General features: G+C 40.5%; 3 protein-coding genes across 9 annotated transcripts in view; 1 reads left to right on the top strand and 2 right to left on the bottom strand.

Moving 5' to 3' along the window:
- The window catches only part of LOC114653822 (aerolysin-like protein), a 989,661-nt gene that overhangs the window by 719,280 nt on the left and 246,405 nt on the right, over window positions 1-23,976 (bottom strand). The window lies entirely within an intron of this gene.
- LOC114653829 (uncharacterized) overlaps window positions 1-23,976 on the bottom strand; it is a 192,674-nt gene that overhangs the window by 88,868 nt on the left and 79,830 nt on the right. Inside the window, exon 3 of one of the 7 annotated variants that reach the window (XM_051928977.1) lies at window positions 12,944-13,114. The exons of 4 other annotated variants lie outside the window; for them this stretch is intronic. In XM_051928977.1, coding sequence (XP_051784937.1) covers window positions 12,944-13,114 — 171 coding nt within the window. Of the gene's footprint in view, window positions 1-10,898; window positions 13,199-23,976 lie in introns of those variants that run through there. 2 more of the 7 variants (XM_051928975.1, XM_051928980.1) reach the window with 2 other exon arrangements.
- LOC114653995 (uncharacterized) overlaps window positions 1-23,976 on the top strand; it is a 77,913-nt gene that overhangs the window by 15,006 nt on the left and 38,931 nt on the right. The window lies entirely within an intron of this gene.

Below are 23,976 nucleotides of genomic sequence, written 5' to 3'. Positions count from 1 at the left end.
AGCAGACCCCCGTGACCCTGTGTTCGGATTCAGCGGGTTGGAAAATAGATGGATATATATATATATATATATATATATGCAGTCCCAAACAGATTGGTTGTAAAAAAGGTTTTTGTGAAGTTTCTTCTACTTTAATTATAAGTATTTTAACATGTATGTAACATAAACACCTTATCTATATATAAAAGTCTCATTGAGAGTTTCTGGGTCAAATGTTGTTCATATAAATAAAATACACCAGAGTATTAGGGGGGGAAAAAATCTATAATTGTTTTCGATATGCATTCAATAATTAATGTCTTGTTTTCTTCAGAGAGATGTAGTCCTTTTTTTTAAGACTTTTTAATGTATTTTTTATTCATTTTTCCAATTCTTATACTTGCCAGGTGTAATAATTTTGTGTAAATTAACTTATTAGATTTTCACACATAAAAGAAATACCAGTATAATTTTATAGAAAATGCAAGCAACAGTGACAAACACTGTGCAGTTTGCATTATTACGATAAAGTCACATCACAAGATAGAAAAGAAATAAAGACACAATACAGAATGTTCTGGGCTGCACTTTGGGGACTGTTTGTAATCTCTGAATTATTATGGAATAGCAAGCTTTCAAATCAATATACATGAAGATGCATTTTCATTTTCTTTTGTTGTATACAGTAGATTTGTTTAAATCAACCATGCACAGACCTACCTATATTACTTCAAAATTAAGTTATCATAAAAGCCAAATAAAGTAAACTTAACCAGAAGCTGAGCAGAGACAAACCAAAATATTACAGTTTTTGATTGAGATAAAGTAAATGCTGCAATCAAGACAAACCACATCAATTCTCCTCTCCCCTTTAGTATAATATTGCTATAATATTTAAATAAAACATTTTGTATGGAGAAATAAAATAAAGCACTAAAAATGCTACTTTTATGGATTCAGACCTATGAATGTCATACTCCGATCTTCATCCTGTAAGCTGCTGTGGCACACGATCAGAAGCTTTGCCTCAGGCACAGACATCCGAGGTTAGATCCCCATAAGGGAAGCAAAGGTGCGTACACCTGATGACCCCCAATGAGGGCAAAACACATGCTGTGTACCCTTTGTATTATTTGGCAGGTACTGTATCATATATATATATACTGTACACACTGATCAGCCACAACATTTTAAACACCTGCTTAATATTATGTAGGTCCCTCTCATGCCACCCATCTAGGCTTGGACTCCGCATGACCTCTGAAGATGTCCTGCTTATATCTGTTACCAAGATGTTAGCATTAGATTCTTTCAGTCCTGAAAGTTGCGAGGTGGAGACTCCATGGATCAAACTTATTTTTCCAGCGCACCCCACACATCCATCCATCCATTATCCAACCCACTATATTCTAACTACAGGGTCACGGGGGTCTGCTGGAGCCAATCCCAGCCAACACAGGGCGCAAGGCAGGAAATAAACCCCGGGCAGGGCGCCAGTCCACCCACCCTGCATGTCTTTGGACTGTGGGAGGAAACTGGAGTACCCGGAGGAAACCCACGCAGACACGAGGAGAACATGCAAACTCCACACAGGGAGGACCCAGGAAGCGAACCCGGGTCTCCTAACTGCGAGGCAGCAGCGCTACCCACTGCGCCACTGTGCCGCCCCCACCCCACATATGCTCAATTGAATTTAGATCTGGAGAATTTGGAGACCAAGTCCAATTCCATAATCATTTTTGTAGAGATGCAGGGAGCATTATTCTGCTGAAAGGGCCCACTACCACCAAGAAATACTGTTGCCTTGAAGAGGTGTATGTGGTCTGTAACAATCTTTAGGTAAGTGCTACATGTCAAAGTAACATCCATATGAATGCCAGGAGTTAAGATTTCCCAGCAGAACATTGCTGAAAGCATCACACTGCCTGCGCTGGCTTACCTTCTTCCCATAGTGTGTTCTGCTATCATCTCTTCCCCAGGAAAATGACGGACTTGATCTAAAAGAAAATATTTTTTCAGATCCGTCTACCTTGTTCCATTGCTTCATGGTCCAATTTTGATGGCCATGTGCACATTGTATGTACTTCTGCCGTGGACAGGGGTCTGACCGATGTGTGGCTATGTAACCCAACACACAACAAGATGTGATGCACTGTGTAATCTGACACCTTTCTCTCATGGCCAACATTAAGTTTTTCAGGAATCTGTGGTACTGTCGCTCTTCTGTGGGATCAGACCAGATAGCCTAGCCTTCACTCCCCATGTGCATCAATGAGCTTTGGGTGCCCATGACCTTGCTGCCGGTTCACCAGTTGTCCTTGCTTGGACCACTTGGGTAGGTACTAACCACTGCATACCCAGGAACACCTTTTAAGACTAGACTTTTGCAGATTCTCTGTCCCACATGTCTAGTGATCACAATTTGGCCCTCAAAGTCAATCAATTTTGTATATATATATATATATATTACCAGCATGGGGTGCCTGGGTGCCTAACTCCCCTGCACTCTACCCCACTCAGTACGCAAAGAATAACTGACCCACTAGGCCACCCACTTAAGGGGGGAAAACTGGTATCCAAAGTTAAATTATTCTCCAGACTGCTACTAAACACAGGTTCTTTTCTCTTTACAAGGATGAGCAACCACCATAGAGAACAATTAAAAATACAATCTTAATAACCTGATTTTTAAAAACATGAACATCATCAACATCTATGAAACAGAAGAGAACAATTCAATACCAATGTAAATTGCACTTGAACAAATACTTGCTGGTCTCAGTCTCTAATGTTTGTCATCCATTCTGTGCAAAACCCTGGCAGTTGCAGGCACAAACATTTTTATTTGTTCAGCTCAAACCTGCATCCAGAGGTGATCCTCCACATAAGTTCATCTCAAGGGGCGGCTCCATCAGCTCCTAAAACGACACACGCACATTGCAAGAATAGGACTCTCCACTCTATTCTATTTATGTGAACATGGCAAGCTACGGTAAGTGTCTATATCTTCACAAAGAAGACAACAATGGGGGTGCTCACATCTTCTGGGCCTCAAGTACGTTGCAAACCTGGACAACATGAAGAAGTCAATTGGAAATACAAGCTGGCCAATTCCCTGATGTCTTATCTCACTTGCTGCACCTCTCTCCTTCGCACTAGTTGTACCATCAGTCCTGGATTCTGTCAGTTCAGGCAAAGCACCCACTGAAAGTATTCAGTGTAAATCATTTGGAAATTTGGAAAGGCCAAAAAGCAGCACTTGCTGTCAGGGTGTTGCACACAAACATCTCCAAGTTCAACCCAGTGTCCCGCACACCAAAAACAGTACTGGCTGGCCCTTAAAAAGTGGAAGTCCCACCTCCCTTGCCTCACAATTGATCCCAGTTCTGCACAAATGACACAGGCTAAATTAGATCTTTCAAAGTGATGGTGATGAACATCACTCCAGTAGAGATACAAAAACACCCCAACAACAACAACAACAACAACATTTATTTATATAGCAAATTTTTATAAAAAGTAGCTCAAAGTGCTTTACATAATGAAGAAATAAAATAAAAATAAAAGACAAAATAAGAAATTAAAATAAGACATTAGTTAACATAGAAAAAGAGTAAGGTTTGATGGCCAGGGGGGACAGAAAAAACAAAAAAAAACTCCAGACGGCTGGAGAAAAAAAATAAAATCTGCAGGGGTTCCAGGCCACGAGACCGCCCAGTTCCCTCTGGGCATTCTACCTAACATAAATGAAATAGTCCTCTTTGTATTTAGGGTTCTCACGGAAGGACTTGATGATGATGGTCATGCAGACATATGGCTTTTAATCCATCACTGTGGGAACATCATGGTGCTTTGAGTAGATGGTGGTGGCTTGTGCCAAGGACACTGGAAAAGGAAACAGAAGAGAGAGTAGGGGTTAGTACAGATTTTAGAGCCACCATGAAGAGTTATTATAATGAACTGGATATACAGAGTATCAGGATTAAATTACAGTGAAGTTATGAGAAGGCCATGTTAAAATAATGTGTTTTCAGCAGTTTTTTAAAGTGCTCCACTGTACTAGCCTGGCGAATTCCTATTGTCAGGCTATTCCAGATTTTAGGTACAATACAGCAGAAGGCCACCTCACCACTTCTTTTAAGTTTTGCTCTTGGAATTCTAAGGAGACGCTCATTTGAGGATCTGAGGTTACGATTTGGAATATACGATGTCAGACATTCCAATATATAAGATGGGGCAAGATTATTTAAGGCTTTATAACCATAAGCAGAATTTTAAAGTCAATCCTGAATGACACAGGTAACCAGTGTAGTGATATCAAAACTGGAGAAATGTGCTCGGGTTTTCTTTTCCTGGTTAGGATTCTAGCAGCTGCATTCTGCACTAGTTGCAAATGATTTATGTCTTTTTTGGGTACAGTATTCCTGAGAGGAGTGCATTACAGTAATCTAGTCGACTGAAAACAAACACATGAACTAATTTCTCAGCATCTTTCAATGATATAAGAGGTCTAACTTTTGCTATGTTTCTTAAGTGAAAAAATGCTGTAATAGTGATCTGATTAATATGCAATTTAAAATTCAGATTACAGTCAACAGTTACCCCTAAGCTTTTTACCTCCATCTTGACTTTTAATCCTAATTTATCCAGTTTATTTCTAATAGCCTCATTGTATCCATTATTGCCAATCACTAAGATTTCAGTTTTCTCTTTATTCTGAAATACAAGTCAGACATTGTGTTAGTGAATCAAGAGAATCGGGGTCATCAGGTGCTATTGATAAATACAGTTGTGTGTCATCAGCATTGCTGTGGTAGCTCACGTTGTGCCCTGAGATAATCTGACCTAACGGAAGCATGTAGATTGAGAAGAGCAGCGGACCCAGGATAGAGCTTTGTGGAACACCAGATAGAATATCATGTGTCTTTGAGTTGTAATTACCACAACTAACAAAGAATTTTCTCCCTGCCAGGTAGGATTCAAACCAATTTAAGACACTGCCAGAGAGGTCCACCCACTGACTAAGGCAATTTTTATTTAGTTTGAGAAAATTACTACTCAACTACGCAGAAACACAAATGTACAAAATGTACAATATTAAAGTGGAATAGATTTGCAGGGCTCTTGTGTTAAGTCACTGTGATGTTTCTAACAAGGATAAATACAATTAATATGGTTTATAGACTACAGTTTATTAGAAAGATATGCAGCTATAGAATAACATTAAACCAAAAGCAATTTCTATCATTGATAAAAGTGGCTGAATAACACTGAACACATTTTCAACAAATCTTTTCTTGAGATTCATCTTGTTTGAAATGTTTAAAGACGTTTAGCATTGTCAAAGGGCTTTCTTTGCATTCATTACTCCATGGTATGCAGGCCTGTCTTATAGGAATTATAACAGCAGAGAAAAGCACTTCAATACAACATAATACATAACCTGACAGCTAGTACTACTGTAGATGTTTCTTTTTCTTCTGCTTTTTTCTTTTTCATTTGGATGATTCCCAGTGAATGACTGCCATAACTTCCAGACTTGCTTTTGTGCCATTAAACATTTATGTCTTTCTGTTTATAATGTTGCTCTTCATCATTTGCTCAGTTTTTACTCCATTGGAGTGTCATGGGTCGTGTTGCTGTGTCATGAATCAAATTTCATTAACAATAATTGCCTCAGGGTCATCTTTGTGGGATTTTCCTCACCACACTCTTAAAGATACACAGATCAGGATAATTGGCTAAACTAAATTCTTATGTCTTCTTGTGTGTTTGAACAGCAATGATCGGTCAGCGGAATTGCAGAAGAAAACCCCCTTGATGAAGACAGGAATAGTTCAATCAATTAGATTTTTATTCAGTCACAGATAAGTACCTGGATTTTACGTTGCAAGACAGAAGAGCAAAGTTATGTTTTTTTCTATTGACTTTTTATAATTTCTTCTTCCTCCCCCTTCCCCTTATTTATTAAAAAACATAATATTGTTTACTTAAGCATTTTATTTTATTATGCTAATGGGCCATCTGTTCTTATTTTTTTTCACTTGTCAGATAGACCCTAAAGAAGAAAAGCCCATCTTTCTTGTGTCAAATAGACGCATTCCTAAGAAACTGGAAATTTAACTAGGTCAGCTTACTGCACCCTGTCTTATGACAGATGCCTGTATGAATAACCTGCCGTTAGAGCAAAATGGCTTTGTCAGCTATTAACCCTAAGTAGCTTGCAAGCAGTTAATTTTTCTTTCACAGAATGTTCAGCTTTCCTTGCCTGTTTTTGTGTATGTTGTATATGCCACATAGGCTGGATGGACATGCTGGCTAGAATAGGGAATGGTTCCTTACCCGGACAGGAGGCTCCTAAGAGGCAGATAGGCGTATGAGGACCAGAAGAGATGGACAGACAGCCCACTGGAAAGGAAAGATGTCGCTGGGGGCTTTTTACTCCCTCAGCATGCTAGATGGCAGCAGCCATGGATATCAGTACCCAGTGAGAATCCAGCAGGGCATGCTGGGAGATGTAATTCGCCATAGCAGCCCAGCAGGGGTCACTTGGCGCCGCAAGAGGGTGTTACAGGAAGACAAGCGCCCTGCTGTAATGGACTCTCATATAAGCCAGAAGTATTTCCATCGGGCAGTGGCCCTGGCACCAGAAGTACTCCTGAGTCCTTAATAAAATGGACCTCACTCCCTTACTCAGGTGAGTTAGAGCCGGGAGGACGTGAATCAACACTCGACTGGAGGAGGGCAGTGTGGTGGTGTTGTGTGGAGGAATTGTTTAATAAACCTTCCATTATTTGAACCCGGGACTCACTGTGTGTTCGTGTTTGGGGGTTTGGGGCTCACTAACATTACAGTTTCCATCACAATGTACAATTGTTTTTTCAGTTCGGTGAATAACCAAGATTAAATGTTGAGATACCTTTTATTTGCCTATCTAAAGGCTTTATTGTCAATAGATGACATTAGATAAATACGTACATGGGGTTCTGCCATGATGTCATTTACCGTGTTGTAGCACCACTCCGTAAAATAGCCTGCAACTCCAGGCAGCCCTGGTGTTATTATGCTATTGGGCAGATTCGAAGGGCACAGGGGATGCTGGCAAAGAAGTTTCATTAAGCAGGCCCTTTAAAAAGAAACCAAAGATGCCAAAGAAATTGCAATCATCTGTTTTTGCTTTTATTCATCACTCACTCCATTGGATTTATCTTGGTTGGTTTCCTTTCCGTCTGGAGAGTGCTCCCAATCACATCAAATCTTCACACTGAGAAATGGGAACCTGGTAGGACAAAACTTTACATTTCCTTCGGAAGGCTGATCACAGGGCTTTTTCATTCTACTCTCCATTGTCATTTGTTTCTGCTTTACTGGACTGTGTTGGACTTTGTGTTTATTGTTTGCTGTGTAATAATCATAAATAATTATTACCTTATGAAATCTAGGGAGGACGTTTGCATACATGTTTTTGTATAATATTGTTTTTTCTTTTCATTGTTTGATTGATATATCCTTTATCCTTATTATTCATTGATTCATTGATCAGCCAATCAGTGTCTCTGTGGGTGCAGTGTGAGCATACTGGGGTGCTGGATGTGTGCCTGGGATCTCGGTAATAAAATAAATAAATCACCATCTTTGGGAGGTGTGAATCTTAGCATCCCCACGACCAATACAAACTGGTCTTTCTATTATAGTTTGGTCAGTGGTATCTGGCATATGCGTCTCTCCCCTTGCCTCTCCCCACTTAGAGTTAATATTTTCCCATTTTTTTATTTACAGGAATAGCAATACTTGGTGGTACTCAGAAGGCAGTGGATGATGCAGAAAATGCTTTCAAGGTTGCACATTAGTACATCGACTCTTGGAAGAGCTATAGCTCTACATTTGAAGGAAATGTCAAAGAATACAGGCAGTCCCCGGGTTACGTACGAGATAGGGACTGTAGGTTTGTACTTAAGTTGAATTTGTATTGTAGCAGTAGAGGTTCTGATCCACCTCTGGAACCCTCAGGTACCACTGCAAACACCAGGTAAAAGTCCAAGACTTCTTTATTTTGTGACAATTACGTGCACAAAGCACCCTCCACTCCACACTACTCATATAAATACCAATCACTACTACAATACAATTCCTCCACTCCCAGACACTTAGCCACCCTACCTCCCAGCTCAGCTCAATGTCTGGGCTTTCCCATGGTCCTTTATACCCCCTGACCCGGAGGTGTTCCTGTTCCAAAACCAACAAGTCCTTATTACTTCCGGGCCAGGGTAAACAGTCCTTTTCTTCAACCCGGAAGCACGTCGTTTCTTCTTGTCATGTGATCATGACATACTTCCGGGTTATAGGGCACGTAAGAGTCCACGAACCTCCCTACAGTGACTCCCGGTGGTCCCCAAGGTATCCAGCAGGGCTGTGCATAAAAACTACAAAGTCCATGAGGCCCTGCTGGAATTCGGGGCACGTTCATGCTGTCAGGAGAGCTCCTCCTGGCGGCCTGGGGGTGAGGGCCGGAATATGTAGCCGGCCATCCATCACAGTATGTAAGTCGGAACAGGTACATTACTTTAATAAATGTTATTGTTGACCGACTGTAACCAAGTGCTCTGCCAATGAATGATGGAGTTTCACCTCTTACTGACCTTTTTATTATTTCTACTTTATTTTCAAAGGTGATGGTTTTTCTCTTCTTTACTATATCACCAGCACTTGCATCAGATTTGTGTTTCAGAGACATTGTTGAAGGGTGAAGGCAAAAGGTTAAGATGAGCTCTTCTGCACAGCACTGTACACGCTATCACAGCAGGAAGGCACCAGTCGTCAACACGTCTGATGTATAGGGTGGTCCAGATCTAATTATGCAATTTTCATTACGCTATAACTTATTCAGTTTATTACATAGAAAATCACCCAAAAAATCCCGGACCATCGAGAAACGTGCAAACTGACGACATGAAGAATCGTCTTTGCGCCGAACTGGAATCGTCCCCGCATAAATCAAAGTCATCCAGACGATCTGGATCTGCAGAATTAGATCTGGACCATGCTGTACTGACGAGAGACAACTTCCTGCTATGTGCGCAACAGTACAAGCAGGCTTGCTATTGAGAATGAATGGGGGCAGCGAGGGGCGGTTCATCACCATCCCACATCACAGTCACCTGAACTAGAGTATGCTGCCTGTAGTGTCCACCGCACCACTGCCCCCATTCAGCACGCAGCCATCCGAGGCACACTACAATGCTACCCCCCGCTTCCCCGTTCACCCTCAATGGCCTCCGTTCAGCCACAACAGGATCACCACTTGCAGCATTACCAGCCGCCCACCTAGAATGAACGGGGCAGCCGTGTGTGGTGGGCAGGCAGTGAAACCACTTGCCGCCGGGAGCCGGCCGACAGCCACTACACTGTGCGAGCAGCGAAATCGACCCCCTCCAGCTTCTGTCCAGCCACCGCTTGCAGCATCCCCAGGCCAAAGATGACAGAGTGGCAGTTACTGAGGTGCATGCGTCGCAGCTATGGCCCCATTCGTATGTCGTAGGTCGGATGTCTGTAACCTGGGGACTACCTGTAGTTGAAACAGAGCACAGCATCCTCTGAAGTCCTCCAGAAATTATACCTGACGCCAGATTAGTCAAGTGAATTTAATTTTATTTATGTTTAATGATAATTTATATATTGAATAAGAATGAAAAAATTGAAGGTTGAAGGCAGTGTTTCCCAGTTCTGGTTGTGATTTGTTCCTCTGTACACTGTTTTATTATTTATAAAAAAATCAGACTCCCTACTTTTATTTATCTGTCATTTTGTAAACGATAAAACAGACTGGAACTCATTAGCAGTGTAAACCTGCAGCCCAACAGGAGATTAATCTTTAGAGAAAGAGAAATTTGGAAATAAAGCAGTACAAGGATGCAAACACCTAGTTAGAAGATTTATATTTTTAAAGTTATTTTGAATATTGAACTTGACTTTCAATTAATCATCTGTGGAATTTAGACTTTTACATCTCTTTATTCTTATCAGATGCAGTAATGTCCACATACTTCTGCTCAGTAGAGACCTCCCTCATCCATTGCTGGGTATAAGGAAACTTGAAACTTATCAGCATCCAGTGAAGATGTCAGTCTGCTGTCAGGATATATTTATACACCTTCACACAATCATTTAAAAAAAAAAAGTTTAATTTTGCTGGTTATCATACCCCACACATGACAGAGATGTGGAAAAAAATGGAGTACTGTGACTGGTATTAAGAACAGAGAAGCAACACACAAACACAGGAATTAAACTCCGATTTTTGAGGCACAAAACACTAGATTTTTGGCAGTTGATGGCCATCATGCACAACAAATGTAAGATTTGAAATATTCTAGCTGGGACTAAAGTAACTGCAGGGAAAATAAGTAACTGGGTTTCAGTTAGGGATATGGATGTGTAATGTCAGCATACGATAAAACACCTGTTAAAGCAATGTGGTGTCATCTCCATGTTTGATTGCAAGAGAGCAACAAAACTCTCAAAGGGAAAGATTTCTTACAGGTTCAAGCCCCTGATGCAGTTAGGATATGTTTTAGCACCATGTGAATTCTTCTTCAAATAAATAATTAAAAAAATATATATTTTGTCTTATAATTTGGCATCAGAGAAATAGCTTTGCACTCTGGAGGTAAACTGATAGGTTGAATATTAGTCCCCTCCGGCAGTATCTTAGGTTAAAGGGACTTGTCCAGTGGGATGGTAGCATGGATGACTTTATGATGTTGCTCCAGGAGTCTTCCCAGTTTTGTAAAGGTAACTTCATTGCCACTTTCCTAAATGCCAGGTCAAGGTCTTTATATTTTCACAGACCAAAGGAAAGAAAGATCAATGTCAATGTTTTCTGTACACTGAATTAATAATGAAGCACAAGATAGTTGTCAACAAATTCAGCAAAGCCACCGTGGTTGTAAGACATTTTTATTTTACACTCTTGTACAGAAAAAAGTAATTCATAGAAAGTGGACAAGAAAACAGTAAAGTCAAGGAAATGCATCTTTTAGCATACAATCTGGTTTCATTGCTTTAGGAGTTACTTAGCATATATTGATATATTTTAAACATTTCTTTACAACTTTTCAATACAGATTAACTTTCAACAACCTGTTAAGGGTTATCATGATTAACCCTGAAAAAGCATATTTTTTTAAAGTGAGCTTTCTGAGGAGTGAGTTCTTTATCTATATTTAGCAGAAGCAAAGCAGAATGCAATCCATGACTTTCTGTGGTCTCCTCTAGACGAACTGATCCTCTTCCTCCTCGGTTAGCTCCTTTAGCCCAGCCTGCACATTGCTCTCAATCCTCTTACGCTCCATGTCTGCAATTGGTGGCAGCACAGCCTGCAGCCCATTTTCAATTTTCTCGACTTGTGCATTTAAAAGGCGATCAAAATCATTTTTATTCTTCAGCACAAGATTTAGTATCCCCTCCTTTGCAGACTCGCAGTCACTTGCCAGTTTTGCACGTTCAGATTCAAACTGAGGGTTTTTGGGATCCAGTGCCATGAGCTTTCCAAGACTGCTGATACGATCCATAAGGTAAAGATTGGAAACTTCAGTGTAAGTTCCAGCAATCATATGGACCAGACTGGCAATGTTGGATGACTGGAAAGCATAAGTGTAGATCATATCTTTAATGAAAGAGTGCGAGGAATAGCCTTCGATTTTTGAGACTGAATCAGCTGTGTCAACAAACTGCTTCAAAGGCTTATTCAGGGAAGCTTTGATCAAGTTTGAGATCATTTGGAAAAAGCGAACCATTTTCTCCCACTGCTCCTTCACTCGCCCCATGGCATCAAGACCCTTTACCAGCATCTTCACTGCGGTGTTAAAATCAATCTCCTTTACATTACAGTTGCGCATGGTGACAAGAATGTCAGCCAGCTCCTGGTTGTTCTTCTTTAGGTTCTCCATATTCTTCTCATACATGTCCTGTGTTTGCTTAAGGTGGACTTGGCTTTGCTCAATTTTGAATCGAGCATTGTCACAAGCGGTTTGACCTGCACTTTTCTTTTGTCCAGTAGTTTGCTGAGCAATATTTGGAGGAGTTACAGAAAAGGAAGAAGAAGAAGTGAAAGACTTGCTCTCAGAGTCAAACCTTTCTGCTTGGTCTTTTAGATTTCTAATTCTTTTAATTATTTTGCTAGTTTCTTTATCAGTAAAGCCTTTTGGGGGTTTGTACTCTGCCATTTTGCAGCAAATAGAGATGCCATCTTGACATATCTTAATTGCTTTCTCTTGGGGTTTACACTTCTCTTTGGCTTTTAATTTATTTTCTATTTGTTCAAATTGTGTTTTAACCCAATTGGATGTTAGAGATTCATTTTTCTCATCATATATTTCCTTCCATTTAATTTTATTATTTTCCACAAAAGCATTCAGTTGCTGTGCCCATTGTAGCAGTTGTATTGAGTTGGCATAAATATCATTAACAACCAAGGGATTTAAGTGACCTTTTTTACCAGATTTTTCAACTGAAGGTTTGACACCCTTGGCCTCTGAACGCGGTGCGGTGAAAACTGAAACCATTCCAGTAACAAGATTACTCACTGACTCTGTAATGCCTTCCACAAAATTCATCCCAATGAGATCCCAGCCTGAAGGCAATGAGTCCATGGATGTCTTAAACTGGTCTTGAGCCTCGTCAAGTTGTTTGGACAGTCGGTCTAGGTTCTGCTGTGACAGTTCTTCAGCTAATTTTGCAGTCTTTTCCTTTATTTTAGCTTCTTCTAACTTCATTTTGATATTTTTCAAATCTTCCTCATAAAACTGCTTTGCATTCATGCAGGCTTCTAACATCTCCTGAATGAGCAGAATGACACCCATGAATTTCTCTTCTGTTGTCATTGCCAGTCTAGTGCACTCAGTGGCGATGTCATCTATGTTTTTCAACTGGCCAGGTAGAAGTGCTTTCACTATGTCAGGATTACCTTGCATGAGGGTCTTCACAGCCATTTTCATGTAACTGGGTACATTGCCAGAGTGAAGTCGGATTTGGTCCATGTTCTTGTGAGCTTCATTAAAAGCCACCCATCCGTTGTTTGACACCTGCATAAGACAAGCTCGGAAGGAATCTGGATAGCGGATATATTTGAACCCACCTATGGGTGGACTCTTGTTAATGGAGAAATCATCATTTGATGAAATGAACACCAACTCCCCTAGAATGGCAATAGAGAGTGGACCTGGCACCAGAAACTCTTCCCAATTAGCATAGGGTTTCATCATAAGAGCATTCATTTGTCTTACATCTTCTGCTTTGGAGACGCTCCGGACAGCCTTTTGGACATCTTGTGATGACATTGTTCAGGTTTCCTGTTAAAAACAAGTTATTTCCATTCATTATTTAATGAAAAGAAATTTGGTAAGAAAATACATGTGCAACCAAGGAAACTGTGTCTCTTGCTTTCACTCATTGATCATGGTGGCAGAGGCTGGTGACATGTTAAAGGTTCATGAGGCATGAAAGTAAAAATGAGATAAGCTGAATCATTGACATGAAGTTACTGCTTCAATAATGTTCCTTTCTACAGAGAGTACATACTCCCTGACAAATGTTTGTCTATAAAGGTTTTTCTGAAAAACACTTTTAACAAACTAATAGCCATCAACAAAAGGATATTCAAGATGATTGAGCAACACTGGAGTCAGCATGGGTTCAAAAGAGGGAGGTTGTATTATACCAACATTTTAGAATTCAATGAGGAAGCAACAAAAGGATACAATCAAAGTGGAGAACACAATATTATTTATCTGGACTTTTTGATAAGGTGCCACATGAGAAGTTGAGAATCAAACTAAAATAAATGGGATTTCAGGGTGTTGTGTGTAGATGGGTGCAAAATTGTCTCAGACTAAGGAAGATGAGGTTTATGGTGTGAAGAACCTTATCAGAATTGGCTGATGCTAGGAGTGCTGTCTAGCAGGGGGGGATCAGTATTAATGCCACTGCTATTTTTAATATATATAAATGATTTGGATAGGAATATAAATAACAAGCTGGTTTAGTTTGAAGGTGATACCAAGCTAGGTAGACTAGGACATAATCAAGAATCTGTTGGGTCATTACAGAGGAATCTGGACAGCAGACAGGCTTGGTCAGAGTTGTAGAAGATGAAGTTTAATGTAAATAATTGTAAAATATTAGACACAGGAAATAAAAATGTAAGGTTTGAATACATAACGGGAGGTCTGAAAATCAAAAGTTCACCTTATGAGAAGGATTTAGGAGTCATAGTGAACGCGACACTATCAACTGCCAGATAGTGTTCAGAAGCCATTAAGAAGGCTAACAGAATTACAGTTTATATAGCGCCTTGATGTGTGGAGTATAAGTCACAGGAGGTTCTGCTGAAGCTTTATAACACACTGGTGGGGCCTCATCTGGAGTGTTATGTACAGTTTTGGTCTCCAGACTACAAAAAAGACATAACAACACTGGAAAAACACAAGAGAAGAGCTACTAGGCTGATTCCATGACAGCAGGGGATGCATTATGAGGAAATATTAAAACATTTGAGCCTTTACAGTTTAGGCAAAAGGAGATTAAGAGGAGTTACTAGGCTGGTTTCAGAACAGCAGGGGATGAATTGTGAGGAAAGATTAAAAGAGCTGAGCCTTTTTAGTTTACGCAAAAGGAGATTAAGAGGAGACATGATTGTTGTGTTCACAGTTATGAAGGGTATTAGTCCAGTGAATTGAGACTGTGATGAGCTGCATGTTAAGCATGGCAATGTTAGATAAAAACAGTTTGCTGCACACAAATCCATTGTCAGAGTTTATTTCAATATAGAGCAGATTTGGTGTTTCATTCTTGTTAAAATTATCCCTGAGTGGGATGGCATAGTTAAGCATTAACAGTGCTGATAAGCTCCCAAGCACAGCATGTAACGATCTGTTAAAAACTTTGCAAAACTGCAGCATTTTAAATATATTAAGATATTGCTGTCCATCCATTTGCTATCGATGAAGTATTTAACATTTAGAAGTTCAAGAAATTCATCATGCCAGTGTGACAGGGACACACTCTGTGACACCACAATGTCCACATTAAAACATCAGCACTAATAACTTGAATAAAACTAAATGCATGTGTTTAACGTTGGCTCGGTTGATAATTTTGATTGAATGCTATGCTGCACTGCAAAGGTGCCCTTAACACACAAGTAATATCTGTGCAAACTAAGGGTGAAATTCCTGAAAGTTGTATCTTATTTGGCGTATAAAGATAACATTTTTTCAAGCCTAAATACTCTCTGAATTTGAAGCATGGGGGTGGCTATTCAACTTGACAAATCCTTCATGGCTCTAATTTTCAAACTGTTTAGCTTTACCTTCCATAGTAAAATGTGGCTTGTTATAATTCAAACTCCTTTTTATTTAGGTTTGGTAAAAGCAAAAGAAGATTAAGAGGAGACATGATTGAAGTGTTTAAAACTATGAAGGGAATTAGTCCAGTGGATCGAGACGGTGACTTTAAAATGAGTTCATCAAGAACACAGGGACACAGCTGGAAACTTGTTAAGGGTAAATTTCACACAAACATTAGGAAGGTTTTCTTTACACAGAGAAACATATGGAATAAGTTACCATGTAGTGAGGAATACAGTAGGACTTTGGGGACTTTCAAAACTACATTTGATGTTATTTTATAAGGTGATAGGGCTGGCGCTTTTAAAACTGGTCTTTTTAAATGAAAACATAGTAAGGTGTACATAGTCCAAGTGTGTCCTTTGTCTTGTTGTGATTTAGATCTTTGTACAGGCAACTTCATCTGTCATTGTCTCACTTGGATCTTGATGGGTAAAATTGCATCTGATAAGCTTTTGTGTGCTTGCCAAGTGGCAATGCCTTATTTTACAAGGTGGTTGACAGGTCTGAGCTGTCCATCTGGAGGCTTGGGGGAAATCCTGATGACCTTGCAAGTCTTTTATTTGATTCGGCCTGCACCCCACATAATTTATCCTTTTTCTAACATAAATGCAAAACCAAACATTACCAGATACAGGAGGAGATTAGGCAAAATAATTGAAACCATAGGCGATGAAGAGAAATCATCCAGAAGGATCTAAAATAGAGGTAAGGAAAAAGAAAAGTTCTGCTTGTTGATGCTGCAAAATGCAGAAAAATCACAAATTTATTGAAACCTGTGATGGCATCAAGCACAGGTAATCAGACATCCCAAAGCTCCTAGAAGGTTGTGAAATCTCCTGAAAATCTGCATCTTCTCCCAGACTCCCTCGAGCGATTCACATTCTTCCGGAAATCCTACTCTCAATTATTTTGGCAATACCCCAGTATAAAAGAAAACAATCTTTAACATTTTCACTGTTCTTTTTTCTCATGAAGTTACTGTTTCATGGAAAAATAAATTTGTGTGAATAGCCAAATTGAAGGTGTATTTTTCATACAATGAAGCCAAATTAATTCTGCTTTATTGCTAAAGTAGTAGCTGTGATAATGTTATTTATCAGTTTTAATCCATTACTGTACTATGAGTAAAAACTGCAGCACAATTCTATGAAGTACAGGATTATTTTACATGTTTCAGGGAGCCCATTATGTAGGGAGGCAAAGCGCAGGAGGGTCTGTAAGGACATTTCAACTTGTTTCTTAAAAACAAGTACAACTAACTATCGTTACAATCAGAGTGCCAATCAAGGAAGAAAAGAGGCCTGGCCGCATACATTATCAGGAACTTCAAGGTGCATGGTATCGTTGTCTGCCCATGAAAGTTCAGGGTTGCCATTATCAATTGGTAGTGCCTGAAATGCATGTATCGAAGTTCCTACAGTTGGTGGACACCTTGGATGCACAAAGACATTATTTGAATTCTTGGAGGTGGCATGATGGCTGACGGTTCGCAAGGACGTCTGGTCCCATGTTGGTGCCCATCTGTCAGCAATACAAAACACAAACTGGACTCTCCTCTGGATGGTTACAACCAGTGTACATCACTGCACTTGGGGAGTGCCTAGACATGGATTTGATGGGACTCTTTCCAGGATAGCTGTATTCATTGTGTAGTTGATTATATCCTGCCATTTTTTCATTTAATATATTCAATTTAATTTAATTATTGTTTAATCCATCAGTCACCATGTCTCTGTGTGTGAGTGGTATGAATGGTGTCTGTTCCTGGGGTCCCCACCAAAAAATTTAATAAATCACCACCTTTGCAGTGGTGTGAATCTTAGCGGCACTGCGCCCACCACAGGGTGAGCCGAGTAGGAGCCAGGTTTACTTAAAATGTACTCTTTTAGCTCCATTCACATTTCTCACTTACACAGAAGTCATGTATGTCAGGAGTGTAGTGCAGGGCAAAAATCTTGAACTAAATGTGGCTCTGATTGAGATACATCTGATGCCTGGGCCACATCATGTAATTGGCAGAACCACCTTTGAGGAAGAATTGAGTGTGCTGGATACCTTTTACTTCTCCACTCCAGGGCAGCCCAAGACAAGTAAGGGACAGGTCCTTCAAGACCTGACGCTGCTCCTAGAACAGTTAGAGGCATGGGTTGATGACATCGCCTGCAGCTTTATTAATTGAGATGAGATTGTCCACAACCTGGTCAATAACAAATCTGCTTGTGTATCTAGTGAGATGGCTGCGAGAGTGTAGTGTCTTGAACAGTCCTTTGCATGGCACGTGCAGCACTTGGAAGAAAACATGAGACAGGAGATCAGGAGGCAAATGAAAGATTGTTGATGTGCCGTCTCGCAGCCACATTCCCTACCTCCTGTAACGGAGGTAGGGAATGACTGGGGATAGAAATCCTTGTTGGTTTCAGTGCTATGGATGGAGTTTCCTAGGCTGCACCCACAGATATCGTCAATTTTGTAGAAGAGGTTCACCTGTTCATGAAATTGCATCCACTGAGGGGTGCTGAGTTGCAGGGATTCCTGAACATGGCACTCTAACTTGGTGGTTTGCAGAATGGCACAAATGTAACAACTAGGTGGAATTTCAGACTGCCTGTCCAGATGCGTTCCTCTTGGATGAGTACCAGGCATTGCTGGAAGAGAAGCTCTGGACCTTTGTGCACAAGCGATCACAGAGTCTCAGAGACTTTGTCTTTGAATTCCGGATGTTGTGCATTAAGTGGCATTCTGATATGTGCGAGGATGAGATATTGAGACGTGTCCTTGATGCATGTGACCCTGAGGTGGCAGCTACTCTGAGATGGGTCATGAAATTGGCGGACGAGTTGGTAAAGTTGGAGTCCTGAATGGAAAAGGACTGGGCAGCCATCAGGGTTAGTGGGTCTCACAAGATTACAAAGTCTCGGGATGTCCCCGGTCCCAAACCACGATAGAAAGCACCTGCAGAAATCTATGCTGATGTCACCTTGGTTCAAACTACCTTGCTCCTCTTAGTGGTGCCAATACAAGTGCAAGTTGTCATGGAAAAGGCTGTTGTATATAGAAGCAGCACTTATACTCTTATGTAATATAGCTTGTGGGAAAAGCTTAAAGTGCCTCATGAGCAGTTAAGGGAAAGTGCAAAAGTAAAATTCATTTTCGCTGCTGGTCAGGCACAGGAGGCAAAGGGCAGGGTGGGAAGCATTGGAAAACAGAGGTGTATGTTCTGGAAGACTACCACCTGTCAATGCCCTTGTTACTCGGAATGAGCTCACTAATGTCAGTAGGGCTTACCATCCACCTGTCGTGGATGGAATAAGAGTTGCCAGGGGATGATGTCCATCAGTTTGGCAGGAAAGCTCAGAGTGATCTGGTTTGGCCAAACCTGCATTATTATCTCACGCAAGTGGCTGATGAACCCGGCTTAGTAGAGAAGACAATTCTTGAACAGCCAGAGCTTATTCAACCAATGCTTAGGAGGTGGCCCTCAGTGTGGATGGGCAAACTGGGTCGGACTGAGGTGGTAAGTTATCACATCCACACAGTCGACCCAGTCTCTTTGCATCAAAGAGACCATAGAGTGTAACCTCTGAAAAGAGATATAACCAGATGTTGGCAGATGAGGTAATGGAGCCTTCCACCTCACCATGAGGCTAGTCCTGCAGTGCTTGTTCCAAACCTGATTTAACCTACCAGTTCTGTGTAGACTATTGGGAGCTGAACAAGAAGACCTTGCATTATGCCTACCTCATGCCCCTCATACATGACATCCTGGAATCATTGCATGGGGCAGCAATATTCAGCTCCCTGGACCTGAAGTCAGGTGAGGATGGGGAAGAATAATATTGAAAAGACAGCTGTCATCACCCAGGAAGGATTGTTCCAGTTTTGGGTAATGCCCTTTGGATTGAAAAACGTGGGGGCATCATTTCAACGTTTTATGGAGCAGGTCCTCCGAAGGTTAATTGGGAAGATCTGTTTTGTGTGCATTGATGATATCATCATATTTTCCCCTTCTGTCCCACAACATCTAAAGGACCTCAGTACTATCTGCCAGCAACTATACAAGGATCTTCTATCACTCAACATCAAGAAGTGTAGATTTATGCAAAACCAGCTTACCTTCCTTTGCCACGTGGTGTCAGTGAATGGGGTCTGGGTGGATCTGAAGAAGATTAAACCTATAGTGGGCTATCTGGCACACCAGCAGGTTGAAAATCTCCAGTGCTTCCTTGGGATTGCTGTGTAATTTGACAAATTTATTCAAGGGTTTGCTGACATTGCATCTCCACTGTTCCAACTGGTGAGGAAAGGGTCCCCTTAAAAGTGGTCACAGCTGTGCGAGGACTCATTTGATGTGCTGAAGAAGACCTTGTCATCGCCATGAGTCCTGACAGAGCCAGATCCAACATTGACTTTCCAGGTCCAAACAGATGCAAGTGACCTTGGGCTTGGCACCATCCTCTCCCAAATGAAGGGAAGGAAAAAGGGGTGTGCCCATGCGTCACAGTCACTGAAGGGCAGTGAGTTCAATTATTCCGCCAAGAAATCATACAAATTTAACATATTTTATTAGAGGTAAAAAGTGTACCTTCCCTCAAGAATAACCACCGAAGATGGTAATGATATTGGGCTTGAGGAGCTGTCAAGAGCAGTGCTGTCTCTAGTTCACACAAGTTTAATGATCAACACACTGGGCAGACCGTGTTCAGACTGGTGTGCAGATGGTGTAAGTATCCCCTTGCTACTTAATCCTCTATCACTTAAAAACAGTATATTAAGGTTATAGCAAGCACTAAGTACTGTAACTGGGCAGGGTAACAAGTATTTTAAAGACTTTAGATTTTTGTCAGATACACCATTTAGATTTTCATTAATAATATTCTGGCCTATGTAGATACGTATAGATTTACAGATATGTTTTGTTAAGTTTTTCATTTGATTAACAGTTTTACTATGTAAATTCTTATATACACAAACCAAAGCATTATCTTCCTTTACAGTTAAATATGTGTACCACTTCACATTGAACAAAACTTGAGTACCATCCATCCATCCATCCATTTTCCAACCCGCTGAATCTGAACACAGGGTCACAGAGGTCTGCTGGAGCCAATCCCAGCCAACAAAGGGCGCAAGGCAGGAAACCAATCCCGGGCAGGGCGCCAACCCACCGCAGAAACTTGAGTACTTAAAATATTTACTGACTCCTGCAAATATCTACTGCTGAATGTTCAACATTTTAATCCAAGAAACTCCATGTGACTACTACACTTTATAAATGTGTTACAGTTGGGGTGGCCCAATGCTTTGAAACCATTTATGTGCCCTTTAAACATCACAGTTTATCCCATTCATTAGATATAGAAGTGTGCCAAGTTTGCCAGTCATTTTGGCCTAGGTACCCATGTTGAGTTAGATAAAATTCCACTGAAACTTAACAAATGCATCTGTCTTTTTAAAAAATTGTGACAATTGGGGTGGCCCAACGCTTTTTAATCATTCACAGTGCCCTTTAAACATAACAGTAAATCCAAATCATATGTGCAAGATTTTCCAGTCATTTTGGCTCAGGTACCCGCATTGGGCCAGGAAAAACCCAACTGGAACTTAACAAAGGCATCTGTCTTTTTACAAAAGTATCACAATGAGGGTGGCCCAATGCTTTTTAACCCATTACAGTGCCCTTTAAACATCACGGTGCATTCCATTCATTAGATATGAGTGTGCCAACTTTGCCACTCCTTTAGACCCAGGTATCTGTGTTGGGCCAAGAAAAGCTCAACTGCATCTTGAGAAAGTTTCCACAAAAGTGCCAGAGTTAGATGGGTGGAACTGAATAAACAGCAGTGAATAAGTAGCCAACTTCAGCCTCACTTTGAACTGTGATATGGACATTGTTGTGAGTGTTTGTTGTTAGGTGTTTATTGAACATGTTATTATTTGTTATCACTGTTAGGAAGTGGGAAGGATTAACTGTTCAATTGTAGTTTATATTACTCTTTAGTTTAATATACCATTTTATTACTTGGGGGCGGCATGGTGGCACAGTGGGTACCGCTACCGCCTTGCGGTTAGGAGACCCGGGGGTGCTTCCCGGGTTCTCCCTGCGTGTAGTTTGCATGTTCTCTCCGTGTCTGTGTGGATTTCCTCCAGGTACTCCAGTTTCCTCCCACAGTCCAAAGACATGCAGATTAGGTGCATTGGCGATCCTAAATTGTCCCTATTGTGTGCTTGGTGTATGGGTGTGTGTGCCCTGCAGTGGGCTGGCGCCCTGCCCAGGGTTTGTTTCGTGCCTTGCACCTTGTGTTGGCTGGGATTGGCTCCAGCAGACCCCTGTGACCCTGTAGTTAGACTATAGCGGGTTGGATAATGGATGGATTTTATTACTTGTTCAATCAGCTGTGTAACTGTGATTCTATGAGTGAGTGGGAGTTGGGCCAAGGCTGGGTGCTTTCCTGGGGTCCCCATCGAAAAAATAAACAAATCACCATCCCAAAAATGGTGTGAATCTTAGCGGCACCACAACCGCTCCAAGCTGTCCTTTCAGATAAATGCAGTTCAGGGGACGGCTTACACATGCAGCACTTGTACATTTGCTGTCTAACAAGATCAACAAATTCATTGACACATACTGATCTCCTTGAGGTATCTGAGGATTTGTTAAAGTCAGCTAAACATGCGGCAATATAGTTATAAAGCAAGTTTAAGATAAAGAGTGTTAATTGGTGTAGTGCTGCAACAGTTATTTATATAAGTATATACCCAGAACTGATGTGAAGGCAAGACATAATGGACAAGGTTGCTGGGAACAGTGAATCTTTGCGCCACTTGTCAACTTTCTAAGCTAGGACAAAGCCGTCATTTACATGGCATGGCTTTTTGTTTTGGTACATCTATAGTGTGATCTGGGTGGGTCCTAAGGTTCCTGGTCTGAATTTTATTTCCAGTCCTGTATTGGTAGTCAGAAATACTTACTGTACATGCATTGACAACCTTCTTCTGAATGCACACAAGCTAGTACAAAGGTTTTCACATTCCAGAAAATGTTTCATATCTTTTTTTCCCTATCAGTATATGTAAACATAGATACTTCTCCCAGACACCTTTAACTAAAGTTTCCCATATACAGCTAAATTAGATTATATATTATATAAACTTATATACAGTATTATATAAACTTTACTAATTACATGGTGAGATTCAGATGTGTACAGCAGCAGAAACATAAAAAAAAAGAGTACAGACTCACAGCACAAATACTACAGCCAGTCAATCGATAAGATAAATAAATAAATAAATAAATAAATAAATATTATTTATTTATTTATTTATGGTTGCGCAGTGGTAGCACAGCTGCCTCGCAGTAAGGAGACCCAGGTTCGCTTCCCAGGTCCTCCCTGCGTGGAGTTTGCGTGTTCTCCCCGTGTCTGCGTGGGTTTCCTCCCACAGTCTAAAGACATGCAGGTTAGGTGGATTGGTGATTCTAAATTGGCCCTGGTGTGTGTGTTTGTGTGTGTCCTGCGGTGGGTTGGCACCCTGCCCGGGATTGGTTCCTGCCTTGTGCCCTGTGTTGGCTGGGATTGGCTCCAGCGGACCCCCGTGACCCTGTGTTCGGATTCAGCGGGTTGAAAAATTGATGGATTTATTTATTGTGCAGAAATTTCAAAATGATATTTCAAAATTAACTTAACAAGTACATCAGGAGGAAGCATTGAATTGCCTTATAGCAGTGGGCAGAAAAGGAAAAAAGAAAAAGAAAAGAAGTAAGTGTTAAGAAATTAATCTTTCTATTATAGTGCAATTCATATCCACTCATTTTAGAATGTATGCCTTGATTTTACATATTTTTATTGTACTGTAATGAAGTTTATACAACAAAGTGGTGTCAAGCAAGCATAAATGAAGGAAATCCAGCTTCTTTTTTTAACAGCATGTTTGGTATTACAGAATAACCAGATTTTCTATTAGTCTGTAAAAAATACCGTCATACATATATGTCATAGCTAATGATTATTTATGTGCTTGTAAAGCAGCATTTCCTCTTTGCACCCTATGGTTCAGGACTAGGCATGGGTATTGTCTGTTTTAGACACCACACCTGATTAAAGAAGGTCAAATGGGTGGATAGATTGATGAATATTTGATATTTTTTATGAACATTATTCTAATTTGTCTTTAGAAGGTATTCTACTTCTCACATTTATTGAATTATGTTTAATATCACCGTCCATTCCCTGCAGGAGGTGCTATGTTGGAGTTCTTTTAACCAAAGGCTCATTCCTCCATAGTGTGCTAAGAAGCCCCTCTAGGTGTCTGTTCAGCCCATTGCAATCAGGTAATGTGATGCTTTCTCCTGACATCCCAGACTAAATGATTATAATCTTTAAATTAATTTTGCAATTTCTATACAACACACATTTATTATTTATTGATTGATTGTATTATTTGTCCTGTGAGTCCGTGTCTTTGTTTTTTTTTTATGTTTTTGCTGCTGTATGCATTTAAATTTCCCATGTGAATTAATAAAGTTAATCTAATTTAATCTAATGTATTTTGTGAGAAAGCTGTACAGTGTATCAGAATAACCATGTCAAAC

The sequence above is a fragment of the Erpetoichthys calabaricus genome, chromosome 6 (genome assembly GCF_900747795.2).
Source record: "Erpetoichthys calabaricus chromosome 6, fErpCal1.3, whole genome shotgun sequence".
In the NCBI taxonomy this organism is placed as follows: domain Eukaryota; kingdom Metazoa; phylum Chordata; class Cladistia; order Polypteriformes; family Polypteridae; genus Erpetoichthys; species Erpetoichthys calabaricus.
The sequence above is the reverse complement of the archived record's forward strand: the minus strand, read 5'-3'. Positions and strand labels throughout refer to the sequence as shown.